The 12,212-nt window shown below is 37.8% G+C and overlaps 1 protein-coding gene across 8 annotated transcripts in view; it reads left to right on the top strand.

Annotated features, from left to right (window-relative positions):
* The window catches only part of LOC137167232 (uncharacterized), a 97,737-nt gene that overhangs the window by 68,369 nt on the left and 17,156 nt on the right, over window positions 1–12,212 (top strand). For 6 of the 8 annotated variants that reach the window (XR_010924061.1, XM_067569313.1, XM_067569310.1 and 3 more), the window contains 2 exons: window positions 2,199–2,326; window positions 4,464–4,580. Coding sequence is in view for 6 of the 8 variants with exons in the window: in XM_067569313.1 (XP_067425414.1) it covers window positions 2,199–2,326; window positions 4,464–4,580 (245 nt within the window). In the remaining 2 variants the exon portion in view is untranslated. Of the gene's footprint in view, window positions 1–2,198; window positions 2,327–4,463; window positions 4,581–4,693; window positions 5,402–12,212 lie in introns of those variants that run through there. The other 2 variants (XM_067569311.1, XR_010924062.1) reach the window with 2 other exon arrangements.

Genomic DNA, 12,212 nt, shown 5'->3' with positions numbered 1-12,212 from the left:
ACAGTAGCTTCAAACTCTTGTCCTCTTTTACAAAGCCTGAGTAGTTGGGCTTTGCGCAGGTTACTTAGATGGAGTTTAGAAGAGACAAATCCTCCTCCTTGTAGCATCCCAGAGATCTCCCTATGTCCTGGCCTGAATAAACAGTCTTAGAAGGGGACATTGCACTTACTAAAACTCATATCTGTTTGCAAAATACCCACAGCAACTACTACAGCCTTAAGGCTACCTCAGTGTCTGCACTTGCAGTGCCCCTTCTTTCCCCCACCACATTCAGGGGCTATGGCAATTGTTCTGTGTGAAGCTGATGTAGTCCCCTATGTGTTTCTCTGTGCCATACAGTGGTTGCCTGCTGCTGTTTGGCTTTACATGACTACATAAGGTTGAGCAGAATTTGACTCATTGTTTGTCACAAAGCAGGTGCTTCTCAGCACTAGATTGTCTGAAAGATGTTGGAAACTTTCACAGTACTTTGGCTGTTGAAATATTTTGTGTTAAAATATTTAACAGTGGTAGAATATGAGCAACAACTGTTTATTCTGTGCAGATTTTTTTCTTAATAACAGAGCTAACCTTAAAACTATTGGGAAAGTGTCCAGTCTCTCCTACATTCAGATGCTGAGAACCATAACACTTCATTTGTCACAAGACAAGTCAGCAGGATCACACTGGTGCTGAGAAGAGGCACTAAAATGGGCAACTCTTACTGAGAGTCCACAGAACCATTCCAGATCAATACATTTGGAGATTTTTAAATAGTGACCAAGATGGTGAGAAGATGGAGGAAGGACAGAGTTCAGTGAGCAGATGTTAAATTCCGTTGCAGTAAACAGCAAAAAACCAAAATTTGGAAAATCATTAAAAAATAAAGCAAGCTGAAATTAGAGTTGAAAAAGCTTTGATTGAGGAAATATGGTCTCTAGTCATGTAGAACACCCCATTTCTTTATTTGCTACTGGGCTCTCCAAATAAATAAAGGGATTTAACAACAGCCTGCATATGTGGGTCAAAGATGCTTCAGTGCTGAGATCCAAGACTTTCTATATCTTCTCATTCAGCATTGGGAAATTTAGATCATTCACATTGGCAGAGCCCTTCAAATCACTTGGAACCTATTGGCTTGGAAAGAACTGCTCTTTGAGCAGGGACTATAATTTGCTATACGTTTATAGTGCCTCGCTGCCCTAAGGGAACACAGCATGACTGAGGCCACTGAGCACTACCACAACACAAATGACCAATAAATTACTATTATTACTACTAAATGAACCTCCCCCTATCTTTGTAAAGTTATCAAACCATGGATGTCATAGATGTACGTGGTGAAATGGGTCCACTTGAATGATGGAGAACCCATGAGTCTGTACGTATTTTCATTATTATTATTATTTGTGTTGTTTTACTGTTAATTTCCTTTGTGTTCCATGAGGGCCCTGCCACAGGAGTTTTCAGTCACCCTTCCTCCATGTGGGTTAGAGAGAGCAGTAGGAGCCAGCCCAGATTCCAGAAACAGGAATTGACTATTGGGGCCTCCAAGCGTAAGACCCCACTCCCATTCTTGAAACTTACACTAACATGGGCATCTTCTGATTGGCTGTTGTTTATTTGTGTCTCTCGCTCAGACACATCTCTGTTCTAGTATGGATTTGGTGGAAGGAGGGCAGCTTATTGTATTTACCACAGGCAACGGAGGAGCAAGGGAAAGAGTGGGCCAGGTTAGGGCATGAAGATAAATGGGAACAGTGAGTGAAGGAGTTAGTGGTTATGTCAATATATAGAACGGTCAGACAACCATAACAAACAAAAGTTGTGAGAAGGAGATACATTATACAAGCAAATCAGTTATATAAACCTAAACCATATATATAATGGAACTAACAAGATGTGTGGTTAACATCAGACTCAAACACTGTGCTTGATAATTGTAGCCTCTTTTCACATCCTATTTAGAATGTCAATTCTTCAAGGAGCAGGGACTATGTCTTCCTAAGTGTCTGCAGTGCCTAGCACATTTTGGGGAATAATGTAAATAATAATCACCAGTTCGGTTAGCTTACAGCCAATGTTTGATAATATGACTAAAAGAATGATTTTATGTCTTTAGCTGCCATCAGATATCTCTGGCAGGGCTTTTGGCAGACAGTTGCTCATATCTGAAGGAAATTTTTGCATTTATTTTCTCTTTTTGTGGTGTTCTATAGGTAAGAGACCGTGTTGTTCACTTTATTGTGACACAGTGTCCTAAACTGGAGTGTCTGGTTCTCAGCTCTTGCTCACAAGTGACTGATATAAGTCTAGTGGAAATTAGCACCTACCTACAAACAATCAGGTACAAGTTTGAAAACTAAAAGGAAATATTTTCCAAATGAATTAGCATTTGAAAGTTAAAGCATTTCTGTTATTCAAAAAGGACGATTTTGGGTTCATTGATATTCCAGCTAACAGTAGCTTTGTTTGGTTTGCTCACAGAAAGTATTGCAATGGTGCTTTGTGAGTCACACTGTAATTGCCCTGGATCCACAGCACAGCTCCCATTAATATCAATGGATGTTACAGGTGTGGATCAAGGAAAATATGTGGCCTTTTGAGTGTTGATGGCTTAACAAAAGCCTGTTATTTCTACGTAAACACATACTAGATTATTTTGATTTACAGAAGGATATTGTCACTTGCTTTTCAAATGCATAAAACTCATGAGTCAGAATAAGTATAAATTCTTACACTAAAAAGAGACAACACTCTTCTGCACCAGTCATAACACTGCAGTACCATTATAGGAAGATATACAGCATATGAACCAGTACAGCAGAATTCTGAAATCCTTTACTATAAGAAATAAAATATATTTGAATGTTTGACTTGTTAGAAAGTTATTCAGTTAATTTGAAATGTATCTTGTTAACAGAGGGTTCATTATATACATCTGAATACTCTGCTTTATGTGACAGAATCACATCAGAAAATAACTTAAATATATTAATGCAAGTGAAAACCCAGATAAGGTTTTTACAGAATTGATTTAGGGCCTGATTAAGTGAATGTGATACCAGAAAATGAAATACTGCGGTTGTGGATTGCAGAGTTATGCCTTCCATTCCTGGGGTGAAATTCTAACTTCAGCGAGGCCACGATTTCAGCACTGGTCTCTTTAATCTTCTGAGTGGCTCATGCATAGGCCAAGTCCATGAAAGAGATGAAACAATGGAAGTGGCTTCTATCCGTCTCTCTTGGGTATCTGTCTATCTCAGTGTTTCTCAACCTGGGGGTTTAGAGGGGTCGCAAGTGCAGAGCTGGTATTGGGGGTGGCAAGAAAGGCAATTGCCTGGAGCCACAGGGGCGCCATGAAACTAAGTTACATGCCTCAGCCCCGTGGGGGTGGGACTCAGGCTTCAGGGGTACAGTAGTTTGGAAAGGTTAAGAACCACTGGTCTATCTTGTCCACTGATGAAGTGTCTAAGCACTGCTTCTGCAGACCCATTGGCCTTGCTGTTCAATAGGTTGGCTGAACACATAAATCATTGATAAATGTGGACATCAAAGCTGGAAGAAAATGTTACTTTTATATGAATCCCTTATAACAGTAACATCTTCCAGGCTGTTGGCCAAATGAAATATTAGTGGATATGTGGATACTATGAATATGAATATATTCCTACAATCATTTTACAAATAACAAGATTTCATGGTACTATTTGATATGGTGATTTGATATCAAATTAATTCTGACGTAGCATATATATTCTAATACAAGACACGCCTTGGTAATTATTCCACAGTTTTAGCTTCTAATTGGTCAATTAGTAGCCTAAAATCCCATACAGCTCAGACACAGTGGAAAACGCCTTCAGTTTTATTATGCATCCTTGGTGAGATATTTCATAAATGAATACACACCATCAGGTTTTGGTCTTATGGTATAAGATTGACGTTCATGAGCCATCTAGGCGTGAGACTCACAAGCAAGCTGGGTGGTTCTTGCACTTAGAATGCAAATGAGGCAATATGCTTACAACTCGTTAGATATAACTCTCAGTGACACCTAATTCATTTCATATTCTGGAAATCATTACATTTGTCTTTCTAAAAGTGTGTATATATTTAAAAAAAAAAAAAAAAAAAAAAAAAAAAAAAAAGCTTGAGGTTAGGGAGGGGGGATTTTTGAATACAGAGGAAAACTGCCATGGTGGAAAGAAGAAAACCTTTTAGGTAATAACACTTTCCTTTAACTTGAGTTTCCTGAGAACAGAAGGAATGAAATATTAGTGAATTTAGAAAGGGCAGCTTTTTTAATAATAATCAAACTGTATTTTTGTTATGCTTTCAGGAATTACCAGTATATTTATTAAAAACAGTATAAATGAGTAAATCTCTGTAAATCATCCCTGAAAATGAAACATATTCACCACTTTACATTATTGTGTCCACGTTAGATATCCCTTGATAGTAATCTGTTCTGAAACCTACAGGTATCTTGATGTTAGTGGCTGTAAAAAGGTGACTGACATAGGAATTCAAGCTTTGGTAGGGAGCTGCCACCAACTGTATTACCTGGATCTGAGCTCTACAGGAATAAGCAAGAAGGGGTAAGTTATAATTTCAGCAGTTTATCACCTAATATTTAGTGTTCTCTTTCTCTCTTCTGTTTTCCTTCTGTCATTTTCTTCTGTGAAACAATCTCATTTTGTTTCTTTTGTAGGATTTGCTTTGTTCGGAATGATCATTCAATAATCATCAAAACAAACATGAGTTACCTGTGTAGTCCTTCTGTGTAAAAATATATATAACTGGGCATCACTAAAATAGAGACATATGCTAATCACACTTTTTAATTATTACAGTGTTTGTGATATTCCTCACTCTAAGGTGCAGGAAATACCACAAATCCATGTGTGAGATAAATACTATATCATAGTGCTGCAAACATTATGATTGTAATAGCATTTGCTGTGCAGAGATGTATAGGCATTCAAATATTTTATGCCCATCATTACTTATGTTGGTAACAAAGTATCCTTGCTATTAATAAAGTGCTACAGATGAACAGGAACATTTTAAAAGTTATTGTTTAAAGCAGTGTTTCTCAATTAAATTTGGCCACGGAACCCTTTTGAACTCCATAAATAATTGCGGAACCCCCCAAACTCTTAACAGTCTTCAAATGTCGACATAAGCAAAGGTCAGCATTTCTCAATTAAATTACATTTAAATTACACTTGCACTGGATACCCTCCACTGGAAAATCCAGGACATCTTCCCTTTTTCGGCGGCATGGAGAACAGCTGCTCTCGACGGCGCGGAGAACAGCTGCTCGCGGAACCCTAACAGTGTTCCCACGGAACCCCAGGCTTCCATAGAACACCAATTGAGAAACACTGATTAAAGTGATTGCCATGATTAAACTGAGAACCACATTTTTGTTTCAAAATTGGAATTAAAATTGCAGTTGCCTCATAATATTTTGTGAAATATTTTGTATATCAAATCGTTTTAAGTTAAGTCAAAATATTTTTATATTTATTTATGTATTTTTATTTTATTTTATTTTCATAGGGCAGATAAAGATCTGAATATACAAATTGCACATACAAACCCACTTCAGAGATTTCTTTTTAGATTTTCTTTTTAGACACATAGATTTGGCAGTCACTCTTAGAAATATGTATTCTCTGTTTGTACATGTGTGTCAAAGATGTGGGAGGAAGTGGGAAAAATGTGTGTGTGAATGTTTGTGTGTGCTGGTGTGTTGTTCCAGAATCTTCTTTTTGCAAAAACTTCAGTCAGTCTGAGAAATTTCCTTACTGATGTCTGTGACAGGGTGTAAATATCCCACCCCAGCAGGAAAGGGTTAATACGTTTCCTTGAGAAGGAGAAGTACCTGCCATACTTCAGACAAACTGTTACTTTTGACAAGAGTGGCTGGCAGTGATGTCTTTTTAAGGATTTAGCCTGTTGAAAAGAAAAAGTTTGGGCCCTGGCAGGAGCACTTGCTCTTGGGGAAGCACACTCTGTTCCTGGGCCCTGGCCTGTAGGACTCACATGATGGGCAAGAGACTCTGAATATAGGGATCGTAGATTTGTTTTTGGCATAAATTTTGTAGCAGACTTTTCACACAATGCAGTGACACCACTGTAAAATTCTTGTCGTAATCAGATACACTTCAGTATAGCCTCTTGAAATACAGATGGCATAATTCCCATTATTATTCTTATTCCTGGTATCTACATGGAAACTGATAGGAGAATAGACCCCTTACTGTTTACCAGCTGCATCATTATCTTTCTGGAAATTATTAATAATATTGTCTCAACCATCTGTCTTTTTTATTTTTAAAAAATATGTATTGTATGGTTAACTTTGAATCTTCTGTTGGATGAGGTTTTTAAGCACATCCTCACAGCACAGAAATGCTGTGACAAGTTTTTGCATATGGGAAGTGTTGGAATGATTTGTCTCCCTATAATTCTCTTTATTAACAAAATGCCTAATTTTAGTGATTTACTGGAAAACAGAGAGGGGCAAACCATGAATTCTAGAAAAGCAATAATTTTTCATCCTTCAGTTGTTGCCTTGCAGTATATAGGTGTGTGCATGTGTTGGCTTTGCAGTACACATGCAGTTTAGCTGTAGATAGATGTGCATGTAGTGTATGATTTCTCATTCAGGTATAATTATGTAACTGAATTCAGTCATTTATTGTACTGTGGTGTCAAACACAGCCCTGTTGAATGGATAAGCATTAGTTCAGTCACTGAATATGGGAAACTTTTGAACAGAATGGGTATACACATGTGTTTCCTCATTCTGAGATGCTATTTCCACAATTCACATTGGGAGCTCATTACTAGGCTGCAGTTTGGAAAAGTTTCAGTGGATGTTTCTGGTAAGTTCAAAGAGTTTCACAATTTGCTATTGCATTTTGAGATTCATGTTCAGATGAATCCTAAAGCTCAGTAAAAAATCTGGATGAAATGGGTGAATTTTCTTCGATCAGTTGTGAAATCAGACTTTTTTTTTAATGATTTTGTTTAGAGCTGAATCTGAACCTTGAAGTTCAGATCAAGATATGAATTCATCCAAAGTTTATTGGAAAATTAAAGTTGGTGCTGGTGTGCCCTGAGACACAATTTAAATTGGCATCGGGACTTCTCAAAATGCCTGATGACATTCCAGAGGGGTTATTGTAGCCAACAGAGTTTATGAGGACCTAGTAGCTCCCTGGTCATACTTTTTTTCTCCCTGGCAATGCCACTTATGTCAGAAATGGGAAGGGGGCGATACAGGAATTGCTATGCCAGATCTATGCTATCCACAGTAGAATCTGGCCCTCTACATTTAATTGTAAAATAACCTTTGTATTCGTGTATTACTTTTTAAACTCCAAAGGGTGGGATGAGATATATAATCTGGATAATTTAGGAACAATCTTTACGGTATTGGAGTATATCGTAGCAATAAATAACTTCTGTGATCAATTAAATACCAAAGAAAAACTGTGTTCCCTTTGGAGATCTTCCATTACAAACATGGCCAACATGAAGCTCTGAAGATATACACCTACTGAAGGAAGACATATGCTCTAGCAGATTGTAAATCAATTGCTCAGTCTACAAAGGCTTAATTTAGTTTGTTTTAGAGATCGGTGGAAAGGTGCTGATGGCAAATTCGTCCATAGTGTTAATTGTTTCACTGAGGAAGGATGGTGTTTTGGTTAAGGTAGTGAAATGGGACTCGGGAGATCAGGTTTCTATAAATTCATTGGGGGAGGGGAAATTAAAAAGAAATGAGTGTGGTTTGAAAAATGGTGTATTTGTATATATTATATTTTTCTAAACACATTCTAGACATATATTCATTGTCTAAGTACTATTATAACGAGTACTATATAAATATGGATAGACTAGTTAGAAGTATAGTTTATGGCATTTACCATACATGTGAGTATGCATTAATATCCTGTTGAGGAGAGATGATCAGAACAGAGCTAAATGGTACCGTATTATACAGTTGCCTTGCGCACATAACTCTGAGTTGAGTATAATGAACAGTTAATTACAGATGTCTCAAAGAAGCAAGATATTAATTGTAACCTGTGACCCACTTAGATTTTTGTTTCTTCTAAGTGAAATTTAATCTCTTCTTTGCCGCCTTATCTATCTAGTACATCAATCAAAAAAGCATCTCCAGTGTTACTGCATGTGTTGCATATATCATCTTTTGAAGTACGGATATTCCATTGGAAGAAGGGCACTTCCACAGTTTTACTGCTGTTGATTAATCACCAAAGCAAAATGAGACATTTGATAATTATTAAAGCCATTCATTACAAGTATCCTCCACTTTTTAATTTCTTGTGAAGATTTGAAGTTCTGTGCTCCTGCCTTCTCTGATTTTCAATGTCGCCACTGTAGGGACAATTAAATGTTGTTTCAGGGAGTAGTGAGAGAAGGAGAGATGTGATTACAGACAGAGGACATATTTTTTTTAATAAAGGAGCAAAAAAAATACATGCAAATATACTATTGCTTCCACACAGTTGTGTGTGCAACTGCAAGTGGAATTTGAGTGTGCTTATTTGCACTCTTTTAAACATTTGGCCTGTAGTGTCAAGGATTTCATTATTGTGTTAGAATAGGCGATTTCATTTAGCCTAAGCTGTCAGTAGATGAAGTCTTTCTCTTTATTATAAATTGCTAATGTTAATATATTTGACATTGTAAAAAAGCAGAGTATGGAACACATCTTAATAGAAAGTCTGTCATTCCCAACTGCACAGAACCCTCTCCTCTCCTGTTCACAGTCACAACTTCCTTGTGGCAACTACAGCAACTGCTTACATGCTTACATGGAGAAGTAACATTAGGGAATTATTTATGTAGGTTTAGTTTCTTTTAATGTGATTTGGCAGCTGGTAGTAATGAGGGGAGAAAGAACCATATGACGAATCACTTCTTCATAAAGTGGTCTATGTGACACAGTTTGGGAATCCCTGCGTTAGAGGACCTGGGTGCCATAAAGAAGTGGCAATGGGATACACAGCCTTCCAACTCTAAGCTCTTTGGTCTCTTTCTGAAATAAATTTGGCTATGGACTGTGTGGCTATCTTATTTCATTTAACTTACAGTCCAAGAAATTCCCTGATTTTAATTTTCTTTCTTTCTTTCTTTCTTTCTTCTGCATTGTTTTAAATCCATTGAGATGTTTCACTATACGGGGAAATCTGCAAAAACCGAATAAACTGTGACCTCTAAGTTCCATTTAAAAAAGAGAATGTTAAAAATTCAAGTTATACTTTAACCCAAATGACTTAATATTTATACTTCATGCCATTTAATCCAGCTGTCTCTGAGGGTATATCTACACTTCAAGCTGGAGGTGTAAATTCCAGCTCAAGGAGACATATCCAGGAGAGCTCTGATTGAGCTAGTGGTAAAAATACAGTGTAGCCATGGCAGTGTGAGAGACTAACTGCATCTCAGATGGATACGTACTTTGGGCAGCCAGCTCCTTCTGTTGCTTATGCTACGGCAGCTATAAGAGCTAGTGCAGGTATGTCCTGTGAAATTGGAAGTTAGACCTCCAGCTGGAAGTGGGGATCTCCCCAACAGGATAAACAAGTATGTTAAAAATATCTATATACATAGTCTGTAAGTTTGTCGGGAATTGGATCCCTGATCCATTTCCTCATATACAGTTGCAAAAGGAAATTTTTCTCATGCTTATTAATTCTGCTTCACAGCCATGCATTTTGAAAATGCCAGAGAAATGGGTGCTGTAGGATATGGACCTTTCAGCTCCCCATTGACTGTTCAACTTTCTCTGGCTTTCTACTGTCTAAAACAAATTGGCTTTTTTTTTTTTGGATTTTGTTTTTTGAATGGCTTCTGCTAACTAGCTGACCCTGCCAAGGCAGCCCATGTTGAAAGATTTTCCACACTCTTGTGTTACGGGGTGGGAAGTCATGGCACATTGATTCTATTGATTCTAGACCTGAGGGTGCAAATCATCAAATCTGTCTTAAAAGAGAAGGAGGGACATTGAGCCTCAAATCCATTCACAGAATTTCCCCTTCCAGAGCATAACTGGGTCACCAGAGATGAAAGGCAGAGACCAGGCTGTTGGGAGCCATGATTCAGCAAAGGCACAGAGCCTCAACAAGGATGATACACAGGGTTTCTGTCTGGATCAGATGTCTCATTACACAAGGAGCAAGAGGAGGAACAAACCCTGCTTCCCAGAAACTTTGTGAGGGTATCTTTGTGGATTTTTCCATCCCCTCAGCCCATTCCCACATGTTTTACCATAGGAAAAGGATCTGGCCCAATAGTCGTACATAGCAATACAATGTACTTACATAGCACATTTTAAACAAGATATTTTTCCCCCACTCAGCTTTTTGTTGTTGCATTTATTTTCTCTAGTTGGCTTTCCATGTTTCAGTTACACATCTATGGGTCATTCTCTGAACAGAAAACCTAGGAAAAATAATTGAAATGAAGTCTGTGTATGTGTCTCTGTAGGTGTTACATACAGTGTGTTGTGGGAGGAGTTCAGTTTTTTAACAACTGAGACTATATAACTCATACATGAATGGTAGGTTTGTATGATTCAATTATTAAAAAACTTTGTTTTGTTTAAGCATATACAGTGAAACAAGGAGCTGCATCTAACTCATTATGGTCATGTTTTCTGTGTTCTGGACATAGACTTTCATATAGTTGTAACAAATCAGGTCTATTTTTCAATTAGAGAATTATCTACATTTAAAAAGAAGATGGCCTCATTGATGGAGTTGATGTGCGTCAGAAGCTACAAAACTCCATGCTAACAGCAGGTGTAATGTGGGTGCTTTCTTTTCATCCCATCTCCATCTTTTCAGAGGTTAAAACCCTGCTAATTAAAATACAGAGAGGAGAATAGGCTAAAGAACTGAAGAGTGTTTTAAGTGCATTTTCAATTTCCAGTCCTGAATCATAGTGCATTAAGATTCTGGATTGTGTTTTCTAGGTAGCTATAGCAACACCTCCATTTTGTTGGCTTTTATGTTTTTCCAAAACAGTTCAATTGTATACAAATACCTAGTTTGTTTCTGTTGACTGTTGTCCATTTATATATGACTCTGGTATTTTGAGTGAAACGTCCAATTGATTCAGATTTTTTTATTCTTTTTCTTTTTTTTTTTTTTGGTAATCCAAGAGGATTACCATGCCTTTGTCCTTGTTGCTGGCCTTTTTAGTGATTATAGGTAGCTTGCTACTGTGGTATAAATTATAGCAGTAATTCTGATGGAACTTCATAGTACTGGGTTCCCTCCACAGTCCATTGCCCTTCTCTGTTGTCCATTGACTCTGAGGAGGAACTCAGCACCTAGCAGGGTCAAGCCCAAAATGTACATGCTCCATCAGTCAGTTATATGCTCAGAACTTTCTCAACCCTGCAATTATTAATGGAATTTGCTTATAATATTAGTCTGTGCTATTTTAACATTGAATGAGGATGAAAGAAAACATTTATTATTTATAAATAGCTTTAAGTTACTGTTCAAATTTTTATCATACAATGAAACCTGTTTAAAGCAACCACTCAAGAGATTTACCAAAAAGCCCCCAAACATTTGCTTGAAAGTTGTCTCCTAATAGAGGTGACATGGAATTGTACTCTCTGTGGACTAGCTTTTGACATAACAATCCGCCCTGACTGAGTAAGAAGGGCATGTAGCTGCACTGACCCAGCAATCAACCAGACATAGCCTTTCCAAGACTTTTCAAGTCACAGTTCATTCCCTGGTTTCCTCCTTGTTCCTGAGGGAAGTATTCAGTGCTGTCTCTTTACCGGGCATCACCCTCCACAGGCGCACAGCTGTACTTTCTCGTGCATCAGGAAGGAGGCTGAGTCAACACTCTGCTCTTTCCCTATCTGTGCTAGCCCACTCTTGTAGTGCTAGTAGAGGGCTTGGAGCAGTTGTTCTTGCCCTGTGCTGTGCTGTGACCAGCCCCCTTACTCAAATGCAAAAGGCAGATGATGGTCTTGCCTCTATTTAGTGATATTTGGAATGGTCTTTTATGAAAGGAAGTTGCCTATGAAGTTAAAATCTTGCATAGATTTCACAGTACAGATATATAATATGATCAAGGCTACCAAGTCAGGCGTTACCACTGGTTCATTACTCTAGGACCTGAGCTAGCTAGATTAAAGCTAGCTAGATTAAAAGCTAGCT

Source organism: Emydura macquarii, unplaced genomic scaffold, assembly GCF_026122565.2.
Source record: "Emydura macquarii macquarii isolate MOO-44397 ecotype Brisbane River unplaced genomic scaffold, CSIRO-AGI_Emac_v2 contig_2897, whole genome shotgun sequence".
Taxonomy (NCBI): domain Eukaryota; kingdom Metazoa; phylum Chordata; order Testudines; family Chelidae; genus Emydura; species Emydura macquarii.
This window is presented reverse-complemented; position numbering and strand designations above follow the sequence as displayed.